The sequence below is a fragment of the Zonotrichia albicollis genome, chromosome Z (assembly GCF_047830755.1).
Source record: "Zonotrichia albicollis isolate bZonAlb1 chromosome Z, bZonAlb1.hap1, whole genome shotgun sequence".
NCBI lineage: Eukaryota > Metazoa > Chordata > Aves > Passeriformes > Passerellidae > Zonotrichia > Zonotrichia albicollis.
Genome location: NC_133860.1, coordinates 17,677,423 through 17,698,341, shown reverse-complemented (window position 1 = coordinate 17,698,341; position 20,919 = coordinate 17,677,423). Strand labels below are relative to the sequence as shown.

The following is a 20,919-nucleotide window of genomic DNA, read 5'->3' as shown; positions in this document are numbered from 1 at the left end:
AAGACAACTGTGAAAGTCCATTAAACCCCAATATCAAAATTTGTGTCCCACACTTCCATTTGCAATACTGAAGCATTGCAGTGGGGTACAGAAAGAAATTTTGGCTGATAAGCTAGGAATATTAAGCACAACAAAGCAGTACAAAGTTTCATCAAAGAAGTTACCTGCATAATGTAAAGCTGTTTTCCCAGAATTGTCAGTGGTGTCGGCTGGGCATTTACTCTGCACAATAAGGAAAAGGAGAAAAAGCAATTAGAGAAATACAAAGAAAATGAAACATATGTTTTATAGACAGAGTGCTTAACATCTTTGCAAAAATAATTATGTGCTGCTTTGGAGAAGAACACTGAAGGAAGGTACAGCTTCTCTCTCTACCAATCTGGTATTTCCTGTCTTCACACCAACTTATATTGAAGTCACAGGAAATCTTCATGGTTAAGAGAACTGTCCCTAAAAACTGTTATGGTTTCAGAATAATTTAAGTCAGTAAATAAAAAAGTAAATAAATACATAAATAAATAAAGTAATAAATAAATCAGTAAATAAAATCTCTTTTGCCTCAGGTTTTTTTTTTCTTTTTAACATTAGAGTAAAAGCTAAAGCAACCATGTCCTAAGGCAATTTGTCCTGCATTTCATAGAACCATGCCAAGGTTTGGATTAGAAAAGACCTTAAAGATCTTCTCGTTCTAACTCCCTGCCATGGGCAGGGTCATGTTCCACTAGACCAGGTTGCTCAATACTCCATCCAACGTGGCCTTGAGCACTGCCAGGGATGGGGCATCCAGAGCTTCTCTGCTCAACCTGTGCCTCACAGTAAAGAATTTCTTCCTAATACTGAATCTAAACCTACCCTCCTGCAGTTTGAGCCCTTGCCACTTGTCCTATCACGACATACCCAAGTAAAAACTCCCTCTTTGGTTTTCTTGTGTGGCCCCTTTAGATATTGAATAGCACTCTAAGGTCTCCTGGGACCCTTCTCTTCTCCAGGCTAAACACCACAGTCGCAGCCTTTTTCCTCACAGCAGATGTGCTCCATCCCTCTTGATGACTTAAGTTTTAGCTTTCATATTATCCAGATTCTGTACTGCATTAGTTCATAAGTCTGAACTCCATATAAAGCATTAGCAAGTTCTCTTCACAGTTTAGTTAGACAAAACAATCCTATTCCAAGGATTTCCAAGATGTCCAAGGACACCGTTGCAGCTTCAGGCCCAAAAAAGTACAACAACACCAAATTGAGGAGAGCAATCTGGGAGGATGTGACTTCATAACCTGAAGCTGTGATGGGACAATTAATCCTAATATTGAATGGACCAAAACTTATAAAAATGAAAACTCGTGACCCATTGTCCATCTTGGGTGTAGCCTTGGCCAGGTTCTTGTGCTGCCCAAGGTGTATCCTTTGAAGGCCTTTCTAATAAATATCTACTTTATTCCTTTAACACTCTCCAGCCTCTGTCCTAGGTAAACTCCCAAGGCATCCCTCTGATCACCTTCATGGCCCTGCTCTGTGCAGGCTCCAGCAGGTCCCTGTGGTTCCTGTGCTGGGAGCCCAGGGCTGGATGCAGTGCTCCAGGTGGGTCTCAGCAGAGCAGAGGGGCAGAATCCCCTCCCTGCCCTGCTGCCCACGGGGCTCTGGGTGCAGCCCAGGACACATTTGGCTCTCCCAGGTGCAGCACCAGCATTTGGTCTTGTTAAAGTTCATGAGGTTCCCATGGGCCCACTGTCAAATGCTGTAAGGAGCCATTAGCTTTTTAAAGCTAACAATCCAGCTTTTTAAACAACAATCCAGTTATATCTTGTTGCATTACAATTATCAGATGCTGCTGATCAATCTAGACTTCAAAGCAATAAATACTAATGAAAAAAAAATTCAAATCCTTGTCAAGGCTCATTTTGGTACAGAAGATTTTTGTTTTAGTTACAGCAAAGACAGAGTATTATAGAAACCTAGGTTCATTGAAAATAGCCATCATGATCATCAAATCCAGCTGTTAACCCAGTACTGCCAAGTTAACCACTGAGACATTCTCACATCTACCCAACTCTTAAATCCCTCCAGGTGAAGAAGTTTTCCGATTATCCAACTTAAAGCTCCCTGGGTGCAACCTGGGGCCATTTCCTCTTTTCTCATTGTGATATGGTCTACCCTAAGCCTCCTTTTCTCCAGACTAAACACCACCAGCTCCCTCAGCTGCTCCTCACAGGACTGGCTCTCTAAACCCTTCACAAGTTTCAAAGCTTTTTATTGGACAGTTGGTTGCTTTCATTTCCAGAAAACAAACATTGTAACTTTTGACTTTTACATGCAGCACTGTCTCCCACACACCTGTGATTATCTAGGAAAACAGGATCACGTAGACCATTACATCGTGTAACAAAAATGTCATAATTCCGCCTGTGTAAAATAATTATTCAGCCTGTTTTAGCTAAACACCAGTCAGACATTCCTTGCACACACACTTTGATCCACATAAGATAACCCTAAGAGCATGAATTACTGGAGGATATCACCAACAGGTCTGCACTTAGGAATGTATTTATAAACCTGCATATTGAAATGAAAGCAGAATAACATGAACAGAAGCAGGTCCTGGCGTTAAGCACGGCTGGTTCTGAGCTGCCTGCGATGCCAGCAGCCACGGCCGGATGGCGACGTGGATCGGGCGGAGGATAACCCTGGGCAGATAGCCTGCAACGGGTGGAGGTGGGAATCAGTGAAACCGGACCCTGCCTTGTCAGACACTGACAGAGGTCAGTCCCCGGACAGCTGGAGAGCCCTGAGGCAACCAGGGAAGAACAATCTGGAGGCTGGGATATAGGAGCTATTCTTTATCTGCACCATCGTGTTCCAGCAGGGTTGTTAATCATTATTTCATCCGTATTCTCAGTCTGTATTCTTTATTTTATCTGAGATCTGATAACTCCAAACCTCAAAAAATCTGTTCTTTTCTCTGATCACCACCATGAAAACTTACCTGTATTTCTGAAATGAAGCTGAGATGGACAATGTCTTTGCTTACTAACACTCACCTTCAACCCAATGAGATTTTTCTGTTCATCTTCACTTTTGTTTTTCTTATTTTCTCTCCCCATTCTTTCAACTCCCTTTCTAACCACTCACTGTCCTTTACCTCACTTCACTGAAGATTCTATTATTTCCATATGATTTTTGGATCTAAACTACTTTGTTTTCATCTCTTTTTTACTTTAAACTTGAAAATGTTTCTGTGGTGAACAGACAGAACGCATTCCAGTGGAACATTATCAGAATCCCCCCAGAAGTGAAAAACTTCGCCCCTGTAACTCTTAATCCATCCTAATTCCAAGTCATCCAAACACACAGACAAAACACAGGAAGTTAAACTGAAGCTACAACCACTTGAAACACAACCAAGCTATGTCAGAGCAGCTGGACATAGAAAACTGTATTTGCAGACCACTCAGGGAAGATACACTGTTTTCTATCAACCATTCACAGTGCCTACAATGTCCTTAAACTCTTTATGTTTAAACTCTTGATGCACCTCTCTTGATGCTGAGGAGATAGAACAGTATAGAAGTGTGGTGCAGATTATTAGCACAAAATGAGTCTAATGAAAGCAAATGAAAATCTCAAAAATCAAAATGAATTTGATTTTACTTTTACCTGAAGTAACCTCTTAACGCAATCAGGGTGGCTGTTCTTTGCTGCAAGATGTAAAGCACTGTGCCCTAAAAGAATAAAAGCAAAGCAAATTAATTATTCAATCATGCCAAAGCACAGGAATAAAACCTTTCATGTCAAAGGAAAAATCTTGGATTATCTGTCTTGTTCCTATCACAACACATAAAAAGTAAGGGTAGAGAAAATAAAGTAAAAACCTAAATCAAGCAGAATGTCTTTACCACTTGTTGTTCACGCAAATAACAGAATAATCTTAGTCTTAATTCATATAAAGGAGTGACACAAACACTGTAGCAGACTACACCTAGGAAGAAGCAAGTCTAAAATTGTACATTATGTCTTGTTTCTTAGAAAACAATTTTCCGATATTACAAAGCCTCCCTTGCACACGGATGTCTGTTGGTGTCATGATTTTTGGTATTTGGCAATGAAAGCATGCCCAGCATCAAGAACAAAACGTGCCAAATGCACCACCTACAAATATATTAAGTTTGTGTCACCCATGAAGTAGACATAGAAGACTCAAACACAGGCCTGCTTTGGTTTGCACCTCACAGATTTCCTATTCTCTATCAACTACAGGTCTGCATTGGTTTTCATTTAGCTGAATTCATGATGATTTACTGATTATGGATTTATGATGAAACACTGAAGTCTCTCCTCCAGCTTCATCTTACAGAGCATCTGAGAAATTGATAACAAGACAGCAAAAGCAGAAATTATCCATGCAACTAAGAAAAGAAGGACTCAGGATTTAGTACTCAGTAAAGACAAAGACACTTGTGATAGGAAGCTCTCATTGCAAATGGTGTGACCTTCACATAGAAGGATTTCACTGAAGAGTAGTGGGCTGACACTCTCAGGTGGAAGCAAGCAGGCAACCTTTTACTACCCAAGTGACCAACAATTCATCAGGCAAGGTGAAGCATGAGTTTGGAATTATAGTCTGTATCAGGTACATATATTCCCTTATCACTACATAAAATATGAGTGCTTCTTCCACTATCACAGACACTTTATATATAGAGGCAAACGATTCCCACATAAGACAGAGATTCCCTCAGGCTGCAGTAAGTGGCAAAACAGAACTCATGAGCCCAGCAATTACAGATCATTACTGGAAAGACAGAATGCTGACAGGTCATCCCAGTGGCTGAGCTAGCCAGAGAAAATGCTGGGCACAGATTCTGAAGATGTGTCAACTGAAATCTATTGAGAAGAGTTTGCCAGTTTCAAATTCAGCTACCATCACTCTCCTAGCAGAGCAGTAATTAAGCACAGGACTTTTGAGAACTGAGACATCATACTTAACAGCTCTCAGCTCTGTTTTGGCCTGTATCAGCTGTTTTCACTGAGTCATAATCCTGAAGAATTGTCTTACTGCAACTCCTGTAAAGTTAATGGGATTAATAGCTTGGATAAACATGAAAGTAAAACTGAAGATCTTGATGCAACCTGTAATAATAAGAAGAGGTGGGGAGGATAATTATTTTCTTGCTCTCTTTTTATTTTTCACTTAAAAATAACAATTTAAAAAAATCAAGCATATATTTTATATCTGGAGCCCACTACAAACACTGAAATTTATAGCATTAGGACAAAAGTTTTTAAGGACTTTAGATTCTGAATTCTCTGTGCAGGAAAGCAAATATGCCCAAACCTGCAGTGTTACAACTGCTTTTCCTACAGGGTGTGTGAGGAAAAGCAAAGTTGTCAAATCTTTGTTTTCACTCTGCACATTAATAACTATATAAGCAAACTGAGTGTATCATGCTACTGGTATAGAGAGACATACCTGCACCATCTTGGGCTGTCACATCTGCACCATGTGTCACCATGATCCTGAGGCACTCTGCATGCCCTTTCGTGGCTGCCAGGTGAAAACTGGAAGAGAGCATTTACATGTCTTTTATTATTATTAAAATATCTTTTCTCTTTCATTCACTAACTTCACACTGGCAAATTCTTTCCTCCCTGTCCTGAGATCTTTTGGTATCCTTCCAATTCCTCCCAGGAGGATAACAGCTCTGAAAGTGAGATGGCACATCAGAAAGACTTTGTAGTCATACTTCCATACTGCAGGTCCGACAATGTGTTCATTTTGGGACCCTCGTTATGAGAAAGATGCTGATGTGCTGGAACTTGTCCAGAAAAGGGTAACGAGGCTGGCAAAGATTTAAGAACAAGTTATATGAGGAGCAGCTGAAGGAGCTGAGGATGTTTAGTCTGGAGAAAAGGAGGCTCAAGAGGGACCTTATGACTCTCTACACCTGCCTGACAGAAGGGTGTAGCCTGCTGGGGGTTGGTCTCTTCTCCCAGATAACTCGGGATAGGATGAGAGGAAATGGCCTCAAGCTGCACCAGGGGAGGTTGGATTGGGCATGAGGAAAAATTTCTTGACTGAAAGAGTTGTCAAGCACTGGAAAAAGCTGCCCAGGAAGTTGGTGATGTTACCATCCCTGGAAGGCTCTGTGACATACTTAAGAGACAGGCAGATGTGGCACTGGTGGGGGAACACTGTTTAGTTGCTGGGTTAATGGTTGGACTGAATGATCTTAGATGTCTTTTCCAACCAGAACAACCCCATGATTCTATGATTTTACATGGGCTGCTGTCTCATCAGCTCATATTATATACTTTATGTACATCTCGTCTCACAATTTCTAAACTTATGTCCCTAGTGATATAATACAACCGCAAAGAATGCCTGGGCTTGGGAAATTAATAAAGAAAACAGTCATAATAACTGACTTTGTTCTAGATATTTTAGTCAGAGTAGTCAGATTTAGTTAGATTTTCCCCTTTCAGGGGACAAAATTTAGTTCCTCTAAAACATGATTCTGCATTTCCTTAATTAAACTACCTTGTATTTCTGCACCGTCCTTCATAAAACTCATCTTTCCTTTGTGTATGGGTGGGGGAAAACACTTTACTCTGAGTATCATCTGGAGAAAACAAAGCTACAGAATATTTGTGAGATCGTGCCAGAGATGTATTTTTACACTTGTGGTTTTGCTGTTCATCCCAAGAACTTGCTTGCTTAAACAGTGTGAAACTGTAGACATTACCAACCACACCATGGCAGGATGCACTTCTAAGCATCAATTACCTAAGATGTAATTACAGAGCAAACCAAAGAAATTATACTGAATTCAAGTCTTTCTACAGCTGAGATTTTATGTTTGACATCCTTAGGCTGGGCACATCAACATTCACAGAAGCAGTGCTACAGAGATGCTGCTGACTTCATTTTGCCCTGAAGCAGAAATGAAGGGAAAACTTCTGAAAACAGAGAAGTTTATATCCTCCTGATGCATAACATACCAGTGTTGTCAAGTTTTAAGATATGGGCAGACATCCTGCTACCCATGTTGAGTCCTACCAACATCAGTCTGATGCGCACAGAGTAGTTTTTCAGTGGGAGTAATGTAAAACAAAACTTAAAGACAAAACACTTCTAATTACTATTTCTTTGTGTGTGGAAAGTTAGAACCATCCTCAAAAATGCACCAAACTGAAAAAGCCAGTATTCCTGGGATGGTTTTTAATATCTTTTGAAGGAGGTAATAATTTTTAAATTATGCACCCCTGTGTAAAAGGGATTTTCCCCTGGAATGTAAAAGAAACATCATAAATCACGGAGCCACATCAACTAATATATTTAGGAGTTTATATTCTGAACAACTGCTTCCTTTAAGTGTTAAAGCTAACCCCAAAAGTTCAGCCTAACCAGGAAAACTTGGAACAACAGGCAGGAATGAAATGGGTATTTCAGACACAGAGTCTGTGAATGACAACACCGTGTTTCTCTAAGCCATAGACTTCTTGAAAACTCAGCAGAGAAAGAGATCTACAGACAACATCTTGCAAAGAGAGGAGAATTAATCAAAACAGGAGAAGTCCTGGACAGAATTGCCTACCAAGTACAGCAGACACCTCACTTCCTAGGAGGAGTCCTTCCTTCCACACCAGCTGCTGCTGATTGTAAATGGCAGACAGGCAGCACTTAGGCCTGGAACCTTTCTCTGCAAATATAAAAGCATTCTGTGTGTTCATCCTGTAAATTCTACTGCCATAATCAAACTGAAGAGTTAACACGTCCAAGAGCACAAGCAGCCCTGCTGCTGTCTGTTCTCCAGTCATTCAAAATCAAAACTTCATGTACTTGGTGACCAATGCAAAGTTGTGTAAACATTCTTTGGAAGAAGTGGTTTCTCAGGCTCTGGGAAAATGACTGGGGGAGGGACACAAGAGGAGTCTGACAAATTCCAACACCTCTAATTTAGCCAGCACAACATACCAGCAAAATACCAAAACATGTTCTGATACATTTGTGTAAACACAAAATACAATCAAATTCTCTTATGTATTAGGAAGACTGTGAAGCATACACTTGGCTAAGTTACATTTGACAATATTCATAGTAATAATAAATACCTGAATAATAATAACTTGGCTAAATCTGGGGCACTGAGATTTTATGGACAGACTTTATAGCACGGTGCCAAATGCAACATGAACATGCAAGTGCTAAAGAAGTTTTATTTAGGTAAAATCTGACTGCAAAAAGATATCAGAGAAAATTAAAAATAACTTTTTTCAGGCTATGCTCCTATGAACACATGAATCCCACCAACAAAAACAATTCCCATGGCAGTTCTCAACAAGTCATCACACACGCAGATGTTTTATTTCACAAAGAACGGCTTGCTGTGTGTCTCCTCTCTGCATCCTTGTTCTGGTACTATCTCTAACATAAACCTGTAGTGAGATATTTTTTTTTAACAGTCTCAAAGCAATTGGAAGGGAATGGGGGACATGGTTACTTAACTGCAGATTTAGAAAAGAGAGTCCTGCTCTATAGAGAGAACAACTCCAGAATGGAACGAATCTATTACAGTCATATTTAACCTAAACTATTAGTGCTGGACAAACCCTCCCCCTTAAGAAGCAATTCTGATTTTAAAGTTAATAGTGCCTGCTTTGGTTTGGGCGTTTTTTTGTGTGGGTTTTTTTTTTTTTTAGTTTGGTTTTTTTTTGAAGGTGTTTTGAAGTTAAAAAAAATCAACCAAACAAAATAGCCGACTCAAAACAAACAAAGAAAAACCCCAAACACTTGAGTAGTAAATACTGAAGAATCCTATATAGCAAGGCAGGCTCTTGAAACAAAGAAGACTGTAGACAGTCATTTCAGAATAATTCCTAACAAGCTACATAATTTCCTAAAATACTTGAGGCAAAAACTGCAGGTTTCCAAGTACTGGAGTTCTCACCATCTGGATTCCTTAAGGAGTGGTGCATTTTACTTGCATCTCCTATGAATAAACTCTCCTTGATATGAAAGCAAACAACTTTTCCTCCCATTTCCTGGTTGTGCAATGACTTAGGTAAACAAAAACAAGCATGTAAGACTTCATTTGGACCAAGGACCATACTGGGGGCTGGATTCTCATTCAGCTGAAAATCCCATTACAACATAGTTCATTTTCCCTTCACAATAGGTAAGCTGTTACTGCCACTTAGAGCCACATCTTGATAGCTCAGCCTGAACTGTTTTGAGATAGATTACTTTTATTGCTGTAAAACATCTCTGTTCTTCCTGAGGAGCAGAATGGTCTCTTTTTATTGTATCCAGACGTTTCAGTGAGCAGAGGAGCAGCTACCATTCCCAGTGATTCAAGACCCGCCTCTGCGGCAGATGGAAGATCAGTAGGTTGACACTGCTTTTTCCTACTGGGAGTATACAGGTCTCATATTTACTCAGTACTTAACAAGAAAAGGTGAAAAATTATGTTAGTTGGGAAGGATGCAAGCCCAGTTGGAGTAAACAGACTTTTAGAGTGAGAGTGAACTCATTTCATGAGGTTGAGGTTCAGCTGAAGGCTATCACCTCAAAATCTTGTCAGGACCTCAAATTTCTTGACCTGAAATGTTACTCAAACAAAAGCCCCATGTTGATAGAGGCATTTTGCTGCCTGAACAGAGGACACAGCTGTGTATGACATCCCTAAACTATTCTGTAGCAGCAGATTTTTTACAGATATGTCACCAGGTGAAGCACTTACATCTGTCCTAAACAGCCCATGCCTTATTCAGGGCAAATGACCTTTTCCCCATTTTGGTCACAATATTAAACCAGCAAGGGAATGAAGACTTCTTTAACCAGCATCTGACAGACAAAGCACAAGAGTTCAGATAGAGCCAGTCTTTGACAAAAGACCAAGAATGACTGTTTCCAAAAATTATTTAAATGTCAGTCTAACTCAAATTAAAAAGGACTGTAATTTTTACCACTCAGCTCACATAAAACTTTTCTTTACAAATCATTACACCGTAAGTAGAAAGAAATAAACCACATTTAGGGGTTAGACTTGTAAAACTGTAGCTGATGGCAATTGCTAAGGTGGTATTAGCAGTAAGACATGGCTCTGCTATATTCAGGTTCTCTTCTTAACCATTTGCAGAGCTGCTTCCTGCAAATCCTCTTACTGAATGGTATTTTGACAGCTGGCTTAAAACAACTGGGTGGTCCATATACCTAGGGGAAGTGCTGTAAAAGTAAAGAGAAACATGATAAAATTGGAAAAAAATAAATATTAAGCCTTAATTTAAGACAATAACCTTCTAACAAAGAAATTATCATTTGCAAAAAGAAAAATGGGGGGGGGGGGCTAAGGCAGAATTACATCCAATCAGAGGGTTCAATCTCTGTTTGGCAAGGTCATGCTCCAGAGTTTTTTTCTGGGCAGAATTAGCATTCTCTGTAACAGATTTTCTCCAAGGCCTGAAAGCACTTCAACACACTACTTACCAAAATCCAAAGCCAATAAGGAATTTGGCTGAACTATGGATGCTAAGTGAATATTGTATTTGCTATTTCCTATTATGACAAACATGGAAACCAGTCAAACTTATATGCAAGCGTATAATACTATTGTTCTCTGCAATTTCAATCTGAGTGCTCTGAAAATATTTTAAGTGCAATCATGTTTGAAAAACACTATGAACTCATATACACTCATTGTCAAGGTTTATTTTGAGTAAAAACATCCCTCCCCAAGGCAGATCATTCCTCTTAATTTTCTAATGGATGTCAACCCTTTGTTGACTTTTTGAAAGTCTAACTTGCCTTCCAACAATCTGATGATTTATAGTTTCCCCACCAACCAATACCTTCACACAAACAAACAAGAATGATAAAGATACAAAGCTGCATAGAGACCATGTATTGCTGATTAAATAAAAGAAAAAATAGAAATTGAATGCATTTAAGCTTTGCTACTACCAGATCAGACAGGCAAGCAATTCACCAGCTATCTCAGCCACAAAGTGACTTACTGATAACCTGGCTGACTTTCTGAACTAAGTGGAGCTTTTATATATTTTAGAAGCAGCACCTAGCTTACAGTGCTATCCCTCAAGGCCTCTACACCTCCTTCAATAACAACAGCTAAAATAAACACAGTAGATGATATCCAGCTTTTGGTTGCTTTCCACCACAGGCTGAGTGGCAGAAGCACCAAGACCTGACCTGAAGGAGAAAGGGCCATGAGTTACCACTAGCGCAGCACATTCTGTGCATGAAGAGAATAGCTGGTGTCACACAGGAGGAAGTCCAGTGTGGCCTCTTCTCACATGTAGCACCATGACCAGTCGCTGTAGAAGAATATGGTTTACTGATTGGTGAAGGGCTTGAGATTTTATCAGCATCAAAACAATTTTGAAAGTAAGCCCTTTTTGACACACCCCAAACCTAATAATAGAGAAATTACCATCCTCAGATTAAGTGATTGGGAAAGCTCCATAACAGTTCTGAAGTGGGAGGCATCTTCTGCATTTCTCTGCAAGCCCTCTCTGGGTTGTGCTTCCTCCTTGCACCAGCACAGGCAGGCAGGTAACTGTGTGGCTGGTGAGCTGGCACAGGAAACAAAACCAGTTGGAAACCAGAGCTGCCTTCCTCTGCTTCATCACACAGCACAGAGGCAATCTGCCCATGAAAAATAAGGAGCAGCAGGTAGAATTCACCTTAAACCTAAAATTCAACCATTCATGTTCTGCTATGAAAGTCAAAGGGAACTTCATCTTTTCCTGACTGCATTACCAAGATACTGTCACACATCTTAGACAATATATATTGTAGGTAGAACGAGTAATTTAGTTACGGAGGAGCCATACTGATGTCTGGCAGATCAGACTGTCTTAAAAGAAAATCAGACATCTACAGGTAATCACTATCAATACTTACCAGTTCCTTGGGGATTTTTTATTATTTTCTTTAAACAAATAAAAATTACAGCTTCACACTGCACCCATTTTACCTACTCCCAAGAGCAACTGTAAAAAATGTGGCTTTTCAATAATGGTGGCATTCCATATCATTATCGTGTCACTTGCATCCATGCTTCCAAAAGAGTTCAAAAATTATCTTAGGAGGAAGAAAGGAAATACTTTTTGTTTTCAAATCAGAGCTGGCACCAATACAAGCTGAGAAAATTATGTTTTTAGAGTTTTAAAACATTGAGTCAATGTGTTGCTGCAAACAACTTCTAGAGTGCGGTGCAAGATTTTAAGAAGTTGACAGAGGCAGGTATGGATTTACCAAGAGCTGTATGAGATTATTTTCCCCTCTCTCCCCTTTAGCACCAGCCACAGTAAAGTGAAGTGCTGCACAGTCTGTATCCTTCTATTTTAATATGAGATGGCATCTGCCCGGCCCCAGTACACACAGAAGCCTCTGACAAAAATCCTGCATGCCCCTTTTGTGTTAGCATGTATTTTGGGACAGCTGACAAAAAAACCAACAAAACCAAAAAACCCACCACTGAAACCAAAACGATGCAGTTTTCCCATAAAGTTTCCATCTTTACATCATAGCATGAAAAGTCTTGTTTCAATCATACACACCTCAAGCTACAGGACATAAATAAAAGGCAAGCCTCTTTAATGGCTGTTTTCTTGTAGAAAAGAAGCAATTGCATCACGCAACAGAGGAGCTGGCAAGCTACAGACTCCTGATTTTAGCCTTCAAACTGAGCAAAATATCCACCCAGCTGCTCTTCAGAGAGATTACTGGGATCCCCAGCAGCTTTATACTTTTCATTCTCAGGTTGTGCTCTAGCAGTCCCATTTTCACATATGGTTTTCTTTGGCAAACTCTATTACCACATTAACACAAACTCCCACTTCAAGTCTGTAATGCATGGACTTTCCTTCCATGTACCATTAATTGTAAACACAAGTGCTCACAATTTAGATTTACCACAAAAAGTTTCTTGAACAGTGTCTATTTTAAAATTCCTCAGGAACTAATGTCAGCGAAATGCAACAGAGATTCTGCAAGCAGAAGCTTCAAGGCATTCCTAGGTGTTGACAGAAAGTCTGAAATTTAGACACACTTTTTTATTTTTGGAGTAGTAAAAAGTAGTACTTTTTAAAGCAGTGGTTTTCAAAAGTAAAAAAAAAATGGAGTTGTAGGGTAGAAAAATAGCAAAGTATGACAAACGACGAAGTCTTAGAAAGCATAAAGAGCCCAGAAATCTGTGCAGCGTGGCCTGAGCCTCCAAAGCCAAGGAAGGCAGACAGGTAGGGAAGATTACTCCTGATAGTTTAAGACCACATTCCATGTATAAGGTCCAAACAGGTGCTCAGATACCTTCTCAGTATACATGCCCAATGGCACATCATCTTTTTAGCATAGGGTGAAATCCCTGAGGATGTGCCCAGGTAAAGACAACTTTCTTCCAGAAGCTGGGTAAAACCAGCTAGCTATCTTCAGACCTTTCAAGGCCCAACAGAGTTCAAAGTTAATATTAAGCCTAAAGATGAGAGCAACAATTACATCTTCCAACAAAACTCACTTGGTGTTGCTGCCTGTTATTGCTGATAATCACCTTTGTAAATGGGAAGTCATGAACATTAGAGTAATTTAATCCCAAACCATGTTGGTATAACAAGAGGCCAGGAAAAGGTTCAAAAGAGTAAGAGCAATTGCATAAAGGTTAATCTAAACCAAATAGTTTTGTAGCATGAAAATCCAGCAAGACTTAAGAACTGCATCTAGTTCTCCAAGAACAGATGAGCAGAAATATCCTTATGAACCTGAGGAATACTGACAAGTGATAGCTCAGGATATGTTGTCCTTGAGGTTTCTTACCTTTTAGGCTCATCATACTTCCCATCTCTTCAGATTTGAAGCAACTGTTTGGATGTACTTATTTTTTTATTAAGCTGTACAAAATGAACTTGTTTTACTTCATGGGATATTTGCAAACCAAGAGCAATAACATGTACTCATAGTAATTACTCTACTTGTAACACATTCAAAGACCCCTGGTTAGTATGACCACTTCATATTTTTTTAGAAGAAGCACTTTGGATTATTATGGCATTGTACTTTTTATTTTGTATTTCAGAATAACTATACTACTTAAGATTCCATATTTTGGGAGACAACCAGGGGCTGGGCCACAGGCATGTGCAACTTCAGAGCTTTTCTGAATTTTTCAGTTACTTTCCAGCTACCTTTCAGCAGTTTCCTAACACAGGACCTGTAAAGAACGTAGCAGAAAAGAGAGTGAAACATAAGTCCAGTAAATAAGCAGCCACCAGCATAGTCTACTGCCTGAGACCTCAGTTTGAAGATTAAAAAAAACTTAAGTAAATTCAACATTTGCACATTGCTCTGTTTCGGCTGTCTGCTCCCCTTCCTAGATTAGAGGACATTTTTAAGCCAGTAACAGCCAGTGGGTATAATTAAAATCTACACATACAACTCATTTGGTTGCATAAGTCTTTGAAAAACATGTAAAACAACTGCAGCCCATTATGTAGATATAAATCTGAAAAACAACTGCAGCCTTAACCCTGTCCCCTCCAGCCTTGAAGAGGTTGATTCTGGCCCAACCCACGAGAGGCATGCTTCCCTCATGGCTCTCCTGCCAGCTCAGATGGGACAAGTGCAGGGAGCAGGCACAGCATTCCCCACTGGAATGGGGAAACTGGGGCGCTGGGTTTTGCCTCCACGTGAGCCAAACTGCAGCTGTTTCAACCCAGGCATACAAAAACTCCCAATCATCCAGGCTCTCCTCTGATCCAAGCAACTGACAAACTTGTTGAAAGCCAGCCAGGTCTGGCAAAATCTGGGCATTTGGCAACTCTGCAAATGGAGCTGCATCAACAGGGAATTCCAGTGGCTGCCTCATGCTGCAGTACAGGTTTGGTCAATCCTGCCTGTGGGCAGGAGGCTCACAGGCTACCCAAACACGAGTACAAGGGCCCTTCAGAAGAGGATTTGCTTCCCTCTGAGAAGACAGTCCCACTAAAAGACAATGAAATACAAGAGCTCTTAAGAATAGCCATCAGCTGTGTGAAAAAGCAAACTTAGAACAGAAGACACAAGCTGGCTCAAGAAATTGCAGACTGGTTGTTTTGTCTTTGAACTTTAGATATCATCTGCATGAAGCCCCATGCATGTAAGATGCAAAATCCATTAGGATTCTTAATGCTCAGAGAACTTTATATGGAATAGGGAGTTTGTTTTTTAAATACATGGAATTTGTTTGATTTACAACATAGGAAATCACTAAAGAGATAAAGTAAAAAGTTTAGGATCTTTGTAACTGAAACACAACTAAAGATGATTAATTTCTGTCTCTTCAGAAGATGGCCTCTTTTTTTTTTCACAAATAACATAAAGGTACAAAAATGCTAAAATATCCTATAAAAATTACTTTAAAAATGATAGAGCCTGGATGCTGTTGATTTCAAATTCTATCAAAAGTGTAGGCAAGAACTAAAAACTGGATCATGAAATTTTCCAACTCTAGTTGGAAGGGTCAAGTGAGGGGTCAAAACCATCAGAAATGGTCTACACAGTTTCAGTCAAGAGCCAGGAACAAACCACTGTCATGAATTCCCCTGCATGGATCTCATTTAAAAGCCTGCATGATTCTCAATGGTGTTTGTAGGCAGTGTGGATTTTTTCATGTACTGCCATGATTTGATTATGAAATCAAAGTGAAGTATTGCTCCACTGTTGTGGAGATAAAAGCATTCCCTCTCACCATACATTAACAATCAGCTCATACTGAACATAATAGAAAGTTAATTAGCCCAATTTAGTATCCTGGCAGTGGACACATTTATCTGACCATGGCCTAGCATTACTGAGCATTTGTCTACAGTTGAAAGCAATTTTTCAGGAAACTTAATATCAACATCTTAATTAAATTATATCCCTAGCAATGCTGCAGGGCAGGGGAGGGGACAAAAAACGAACAATCATGATTTAAACCTAAAAAGAACTTCAAAAAATATTTAGAAAGACAAAAGCTTTTACACCCAGATCTCCCATGGAAATAAACTTCACAAGACATTTGGAATAAGAACCAGATTTCAGCAGTCTGTTGGACAGAGATAAAACAAAGGTTGAGATCCCTGTGGTCTTTCTTACTTTGTCCATGTTCAGAAACCTAGACATTATTGCGACCATCTGGACCATCAGAAATCAAATACTGTGATAAAAGTAATTTTTTTTTTCTCAGAGATCAAATTGATGTACAGCTCTTCAGCAGCCTGACCCTTGCATTTGTGTGCATCTACATGATGCACTTTTACAGCCAATTTCTCTACCTGGGCAGCGATTTCTTGCCACATTTCAGAAACCCAGACAGTTTTCCCTCTGCACTACCAATTGCTCCTTTTCTGTCGGTCCAGACACAACCACAGAGTGTTTGCCAACATCCACAAGTCAGTGCAGAGGTAGGGCACTGTTCATTTCTCTCATTCAGCAATATATAAAGCCAGCAGGCTTTATACATAAAGCTCTGCAACCTGTGCTTCAGTGCCCACCACTTCTGAGGTAGCTTGAACAGATTCGTGAACTCCCAGAATCTCCTCGGCTGGGTTGTAGCTGGCCTCAAATCCTCTGTATCCCAGACTCCAGAAGCCAGGAGGTCATCCTCGGGTCTCTCCAGGTCCCTTCTGCCCTAGGCTCAAGCACCATTCTCCTTGGCTGCAGTGTACAGCACACTCCCCACATCCTGCCCTGTTCTGACTGGCCCAAGGGTCTCTGCACAGGCAATCTCCTGCTTAACTTGTTCCAAAACTTCCTGTTGGTCAGGGCCCCATTTGAGATTATTCTTCTTCCATGTCACTTGACAGAGAGGCCTGCAGTCTGACTGTGCTCTGGAATATGCATTCTCCAAACCCCACAGTGCCTAGGAAAGTCTGTGCCTCCTTCAACCTCGTTGGCAGGGACATAGTTGCTATTTTGCTGGCCACACCTACTGGAGTCTAACAACTTCTATCCTCCCTTTTTACTCCTAAAACAGAATTTCCTGAGCAGGTGCCTTGACCTTTGCTCTATGGTCTGCAGGGGAAGCTGTGTGAGGAGCAGCTGAGACTGACACCTATTGCAGCCACAACACGCTCACAAGTGAGAGTGAACTGGGGCCAGGCACTGATCTCTGCTCTGTGGTGACAGTGACAGGACCTGAGGGAATGGCCTGAAGTTGAGTCAGGGGAGGTTTAGGCTGGGTATCAGCAAAAGGTTCTTCCCCAGAGGGTGGCTGGGCACTGGAACAGGCTCCCCAGGGCAGAGGTCACAGTACCAGCCTGACAGAATTCAAAATGTCTGGACGATGCTCTCAGGCACATGGTCTGACTCTTGGGGTGTCAGGTGCAGGGACAGGACTCGGACTTTGATGATCTTCGTGGGTCCCATACGACTCAAATTGTTCTATCATTCCATGTATTCTTCCAATAGCTTCTTTTAAGGTAAATATTATTACATAGAAGGAAACATTCTCTCTCAAAGGTAATTAAAACATTATCTACTTTTCAAAAAATGATGTTTTTCATGCAACTTGTCCCCACCTCCTTATTCAGTAAGATCCAAAAGGAAGAAAACAAAAATGAATACTATGTACATAATAAATATCAAGTATTTGCAGTTGGAATATGCTCCAAAATTTATTTTTAGTTCAGCCTCCAAGGCATTAAGAGTCTCTTTCAAATGAAAATACATCTTTTCTATTAACTGCTATTGGCAGTAGTTTTGTGAAAGAATCCTTAAAGCACAAATTTGCAGAGGTTTCTAAAGCTTTTTTGTACTATTGTTAGAGTAATTTTATTGAACAAAAACTGATTCAATTGCAAATTAAAAAAAATATACAGAGATCTATTGTTTCCCTTAATAGCCAAAAGCATTTAATTCTAGTTTAGTACCTTGCAGAAACATGCAAACATGGCAGTAATGGACTGGCACACTGACAAAATAACTTCAGGATAAGGAAGTGCTACCATTTATACACTGTAAATACTTTCCAAAATCATTCCCCCACCCCCATCCCTCCACTTCCCCTCAATAATGGCAGTAGCTTCTTAAAATAACAGCCCATTTGAACACTTGATCTTGTGGAAAGTGCAGCACATGAATGAATCCAATCCTATCATTCCCGAAACGGATCTTTTTGAAAACCCTTTTTTTGTTAGTTTAAGTGGATTTAAACGATCAAACTCCAAGCTGGAAAGCCACGTATTTTTGTTTAAGGAAGCTGGACCAAAAGAAAAACCAACCAACCTATCTGGCAAAGTAAGACTACAATGACAGAGTCAGATTTCCAGATAGGTTCTATTACAACTATGCTTGGCAATAGTCTGTGCTATGTAAGTGGGAGCAACAATGGGACTGTGTCAACTTATGCCAAAAGTGGATTTGCTCCATGGTCTTAAAAGTGATTTATTGTTTATAGAAAGAACTTAGTCAAAGGCAGGGTGACGGTGTGGAAAGTCAACCAAGTCTTAAAAAACTATAAATTCATTACTCTGACAAGGTCTTTGTTAAGTACCTTTTTTAAAGAGATACTGCTGAGGAGTTAAACCTCCTAATGAAAATTTGTAAATATTGTCTCTAAGAAATATCTACCTTAATAGTAGATACCTTAAATTAATGAGGTACTTAGACCTCCTTATTTTAAGCACCTCCATTTTATTGCATGTCCACAAGTCACAAAATAAAGGACCTAAATGATAGGGATTAAAAAGGACACAAAGAGGAAATTTAGGAGGTAATGTCCAAAACTGAGCCAAAGCTGGAGCACATCATGGCAGGACTCAGTGGGATGATACATACTGTACACAACAGGACCAATAAAGAATACCCTCAGAGCTGGTCTCTGGTTCCTCTGTCCTCTGTTCCAGAGCTGGTCTCTGTTCCTGGCCTCTGTTCCTCAGCTCAAGCATTTTATAATAGGAAGCCTCTAAGCATGAAAAATTATCCTCTCCACATTCTGTTTAAAATAATAAACTATATTACTATATCTCAAAAATCTGGACAGCATTGTAAATTTTGTTTGTAGGGTTGTTAACAAAAAGACTGAGAAAGAAAAGTCTTAAAAGAAACACATCACACCTTAAGGGTACAGACAATAATGGAGCTAACAAACCTGTATTGCAATGTGTAATTGTTTCTCCTTTTTGCTTTCAAGCACATTCCAAAGTCTTTAATCACATTTTGCAGTGTGTTACGTAATTGAATCCACCAGGTTCTTCTGGTTAGACAGCTTCATCCTAACTAAGTAAACAAACACATCAATATGTACTCACAGGGATCAATAGAACACTCATCCAAAGACCTCCCTTCCCACATGGCACTGCAGACAACTTTCTAAAACGTAACCAGCAAAACCACATGAGCCTTATGAAGTTCAACAAGGCCAAGTGATGGTCCTGCACCTGGATCAGGGCAAACCCAAGCACAAACACAGGCTGGGCATGAACAGGCCCAGAACAGCCCTGCCCAGAAGGACTTGGGGGTGCTAGTGGAAAAGAGGCTGGACATGAACTGACAATGTCAGCTCACAGAAATCATACCCTGCTCTGCATCCAAATAATTCTGTGGGCAGCAGGTCAAGGAAGGTGATTCTGCCTCTCTACTCTGCCCTCATGAGAGGGAGCACTGGTCCATCCCATGTCTCTCCAGGTTGTAGGCAGGAGTGCTGTGCAGGACAGTGTCAAGTGCTCTGCACAAGTCCAGGCAGATGGTGTTGTTGCTCTGCCCTCATGCACCACAGCTGGGACCCCACTGCAGAGCGCCAACAATTTTGTCAGCCATTATTTGCCTTTATTGAAGCCATGGTGTCTGTCACCAATCATGCCTTATTTTCCATGTGCAAGGCTCATGAGAGGAGGCTTTGGGGAGACCTTGGAGCACCTTCCAGTACCTAAGACAGAACCTACAATAAAGCTGGAGAGAAGGGCATAAAGATATAGGACAAAGTGAATGGCTTCAAACTGAAAAAGGATGGATTTAAATGATGTAATAAGAAATCTTTTACTGTGAAAGAGGTGAGAGGCACTGTAAGAGGTTGAGCAGAGAGGTTGTGGAAGAACCATGCCTGAAGTGTTCAAGGCTAGATTGGACTGGGCTTTGAGCAACATGGCCATATGGGGGTGTCCCTGCCCATAGCAGGAGGCTTGGAATGAGATGATCTTTAAGATCTCTTCTAATACAAACCATTCTGTGATTTTGTGAAATCTGAGCATAAGGGTGGACAGCTCCCCCAAAAAGCCCTGCGCAGATCACGATTTCCCAGCACGTGAGTTGCTGATGTTAAGGTGGGGTAGCCAACAAACCAGCACCATGCTCTTGCAGCACACCAACAGACCTCAGTGCTGGGCTGCAGAAGGGTCTCTAAGCAGAGCTTCTGAGGCTTGGCAAAAACAGCTGTGTCAGGCATCTAGGCACATGGCAGGAATGAAGCACTGGCACCATACTGCAAACACAGGAGATGATGCAGAAATGATGGCTGAACTCCATTTTGTACACACCAAAAAAATACTCTGGAGTGATAAAAACACAAACAAGACACAGCCCAATAGCAACAAGACATGCTGGAGAACATTTCTGCACCACCTTTGGTAGCTATGTCTCTCCAGGTTAGTGTCATTGCTCCCACACCTGTCAGTCTCTATCTTTCAAAATGTAGACAGAAATAACCTGAGCAGGTCTGCTAAATTTCCCAAAGCACTGGAAGCAGAATGAGACTTGACATGCTGTACTTCTGCATCACAGCAACACTGCCTTTCTTTCTTCTCTCTCAAGCTGCCTTTTAAACCACAATACAGAAAAAATTTTAAAAGTAAATGACAGTCAAATGAGCACACAGAACAAGAAGCAGCAGAGATCTTTATAGCACTAACTCATATTTGTTCCAAGCAACCGAAAGAAGTATTTGCAACTTCATTATT

General features: G+C 40.5%; 1 protein-coding gene across 3 annotated transcripts in view; it reads right to left on the bottom strand.

Annotated features, from left to right (window-relative positions):
* RAI14 (retinoic acid induced 14) overlaps positions 1-20,919 on the bottom strand; it is an 85,277-nt gene that overhangs the window by 14,537 nt on the left and 49,821 nt on the right. For all 3 annotated transcript variants that reach the window (XM_014268324.3, XM_014268326.3, XM_026794616.2), the window contains 3 exons: positions 5,465-5,553; positions 3,652-3,716; positions 165-222 (listed from right to left, as the gene is read on the bottom strand). In XM_014268324.3, the coding sequence (XP_014123799.2) occupies positions 165-222; positions 3,652-3,716; positions 5,465-5,553 (212 nt within the window). The remainder of the gene's footprint in view (positions 1-164; positions 223-3,651; positions 3,717-5,464; positions 5,554-20,919) is intronic.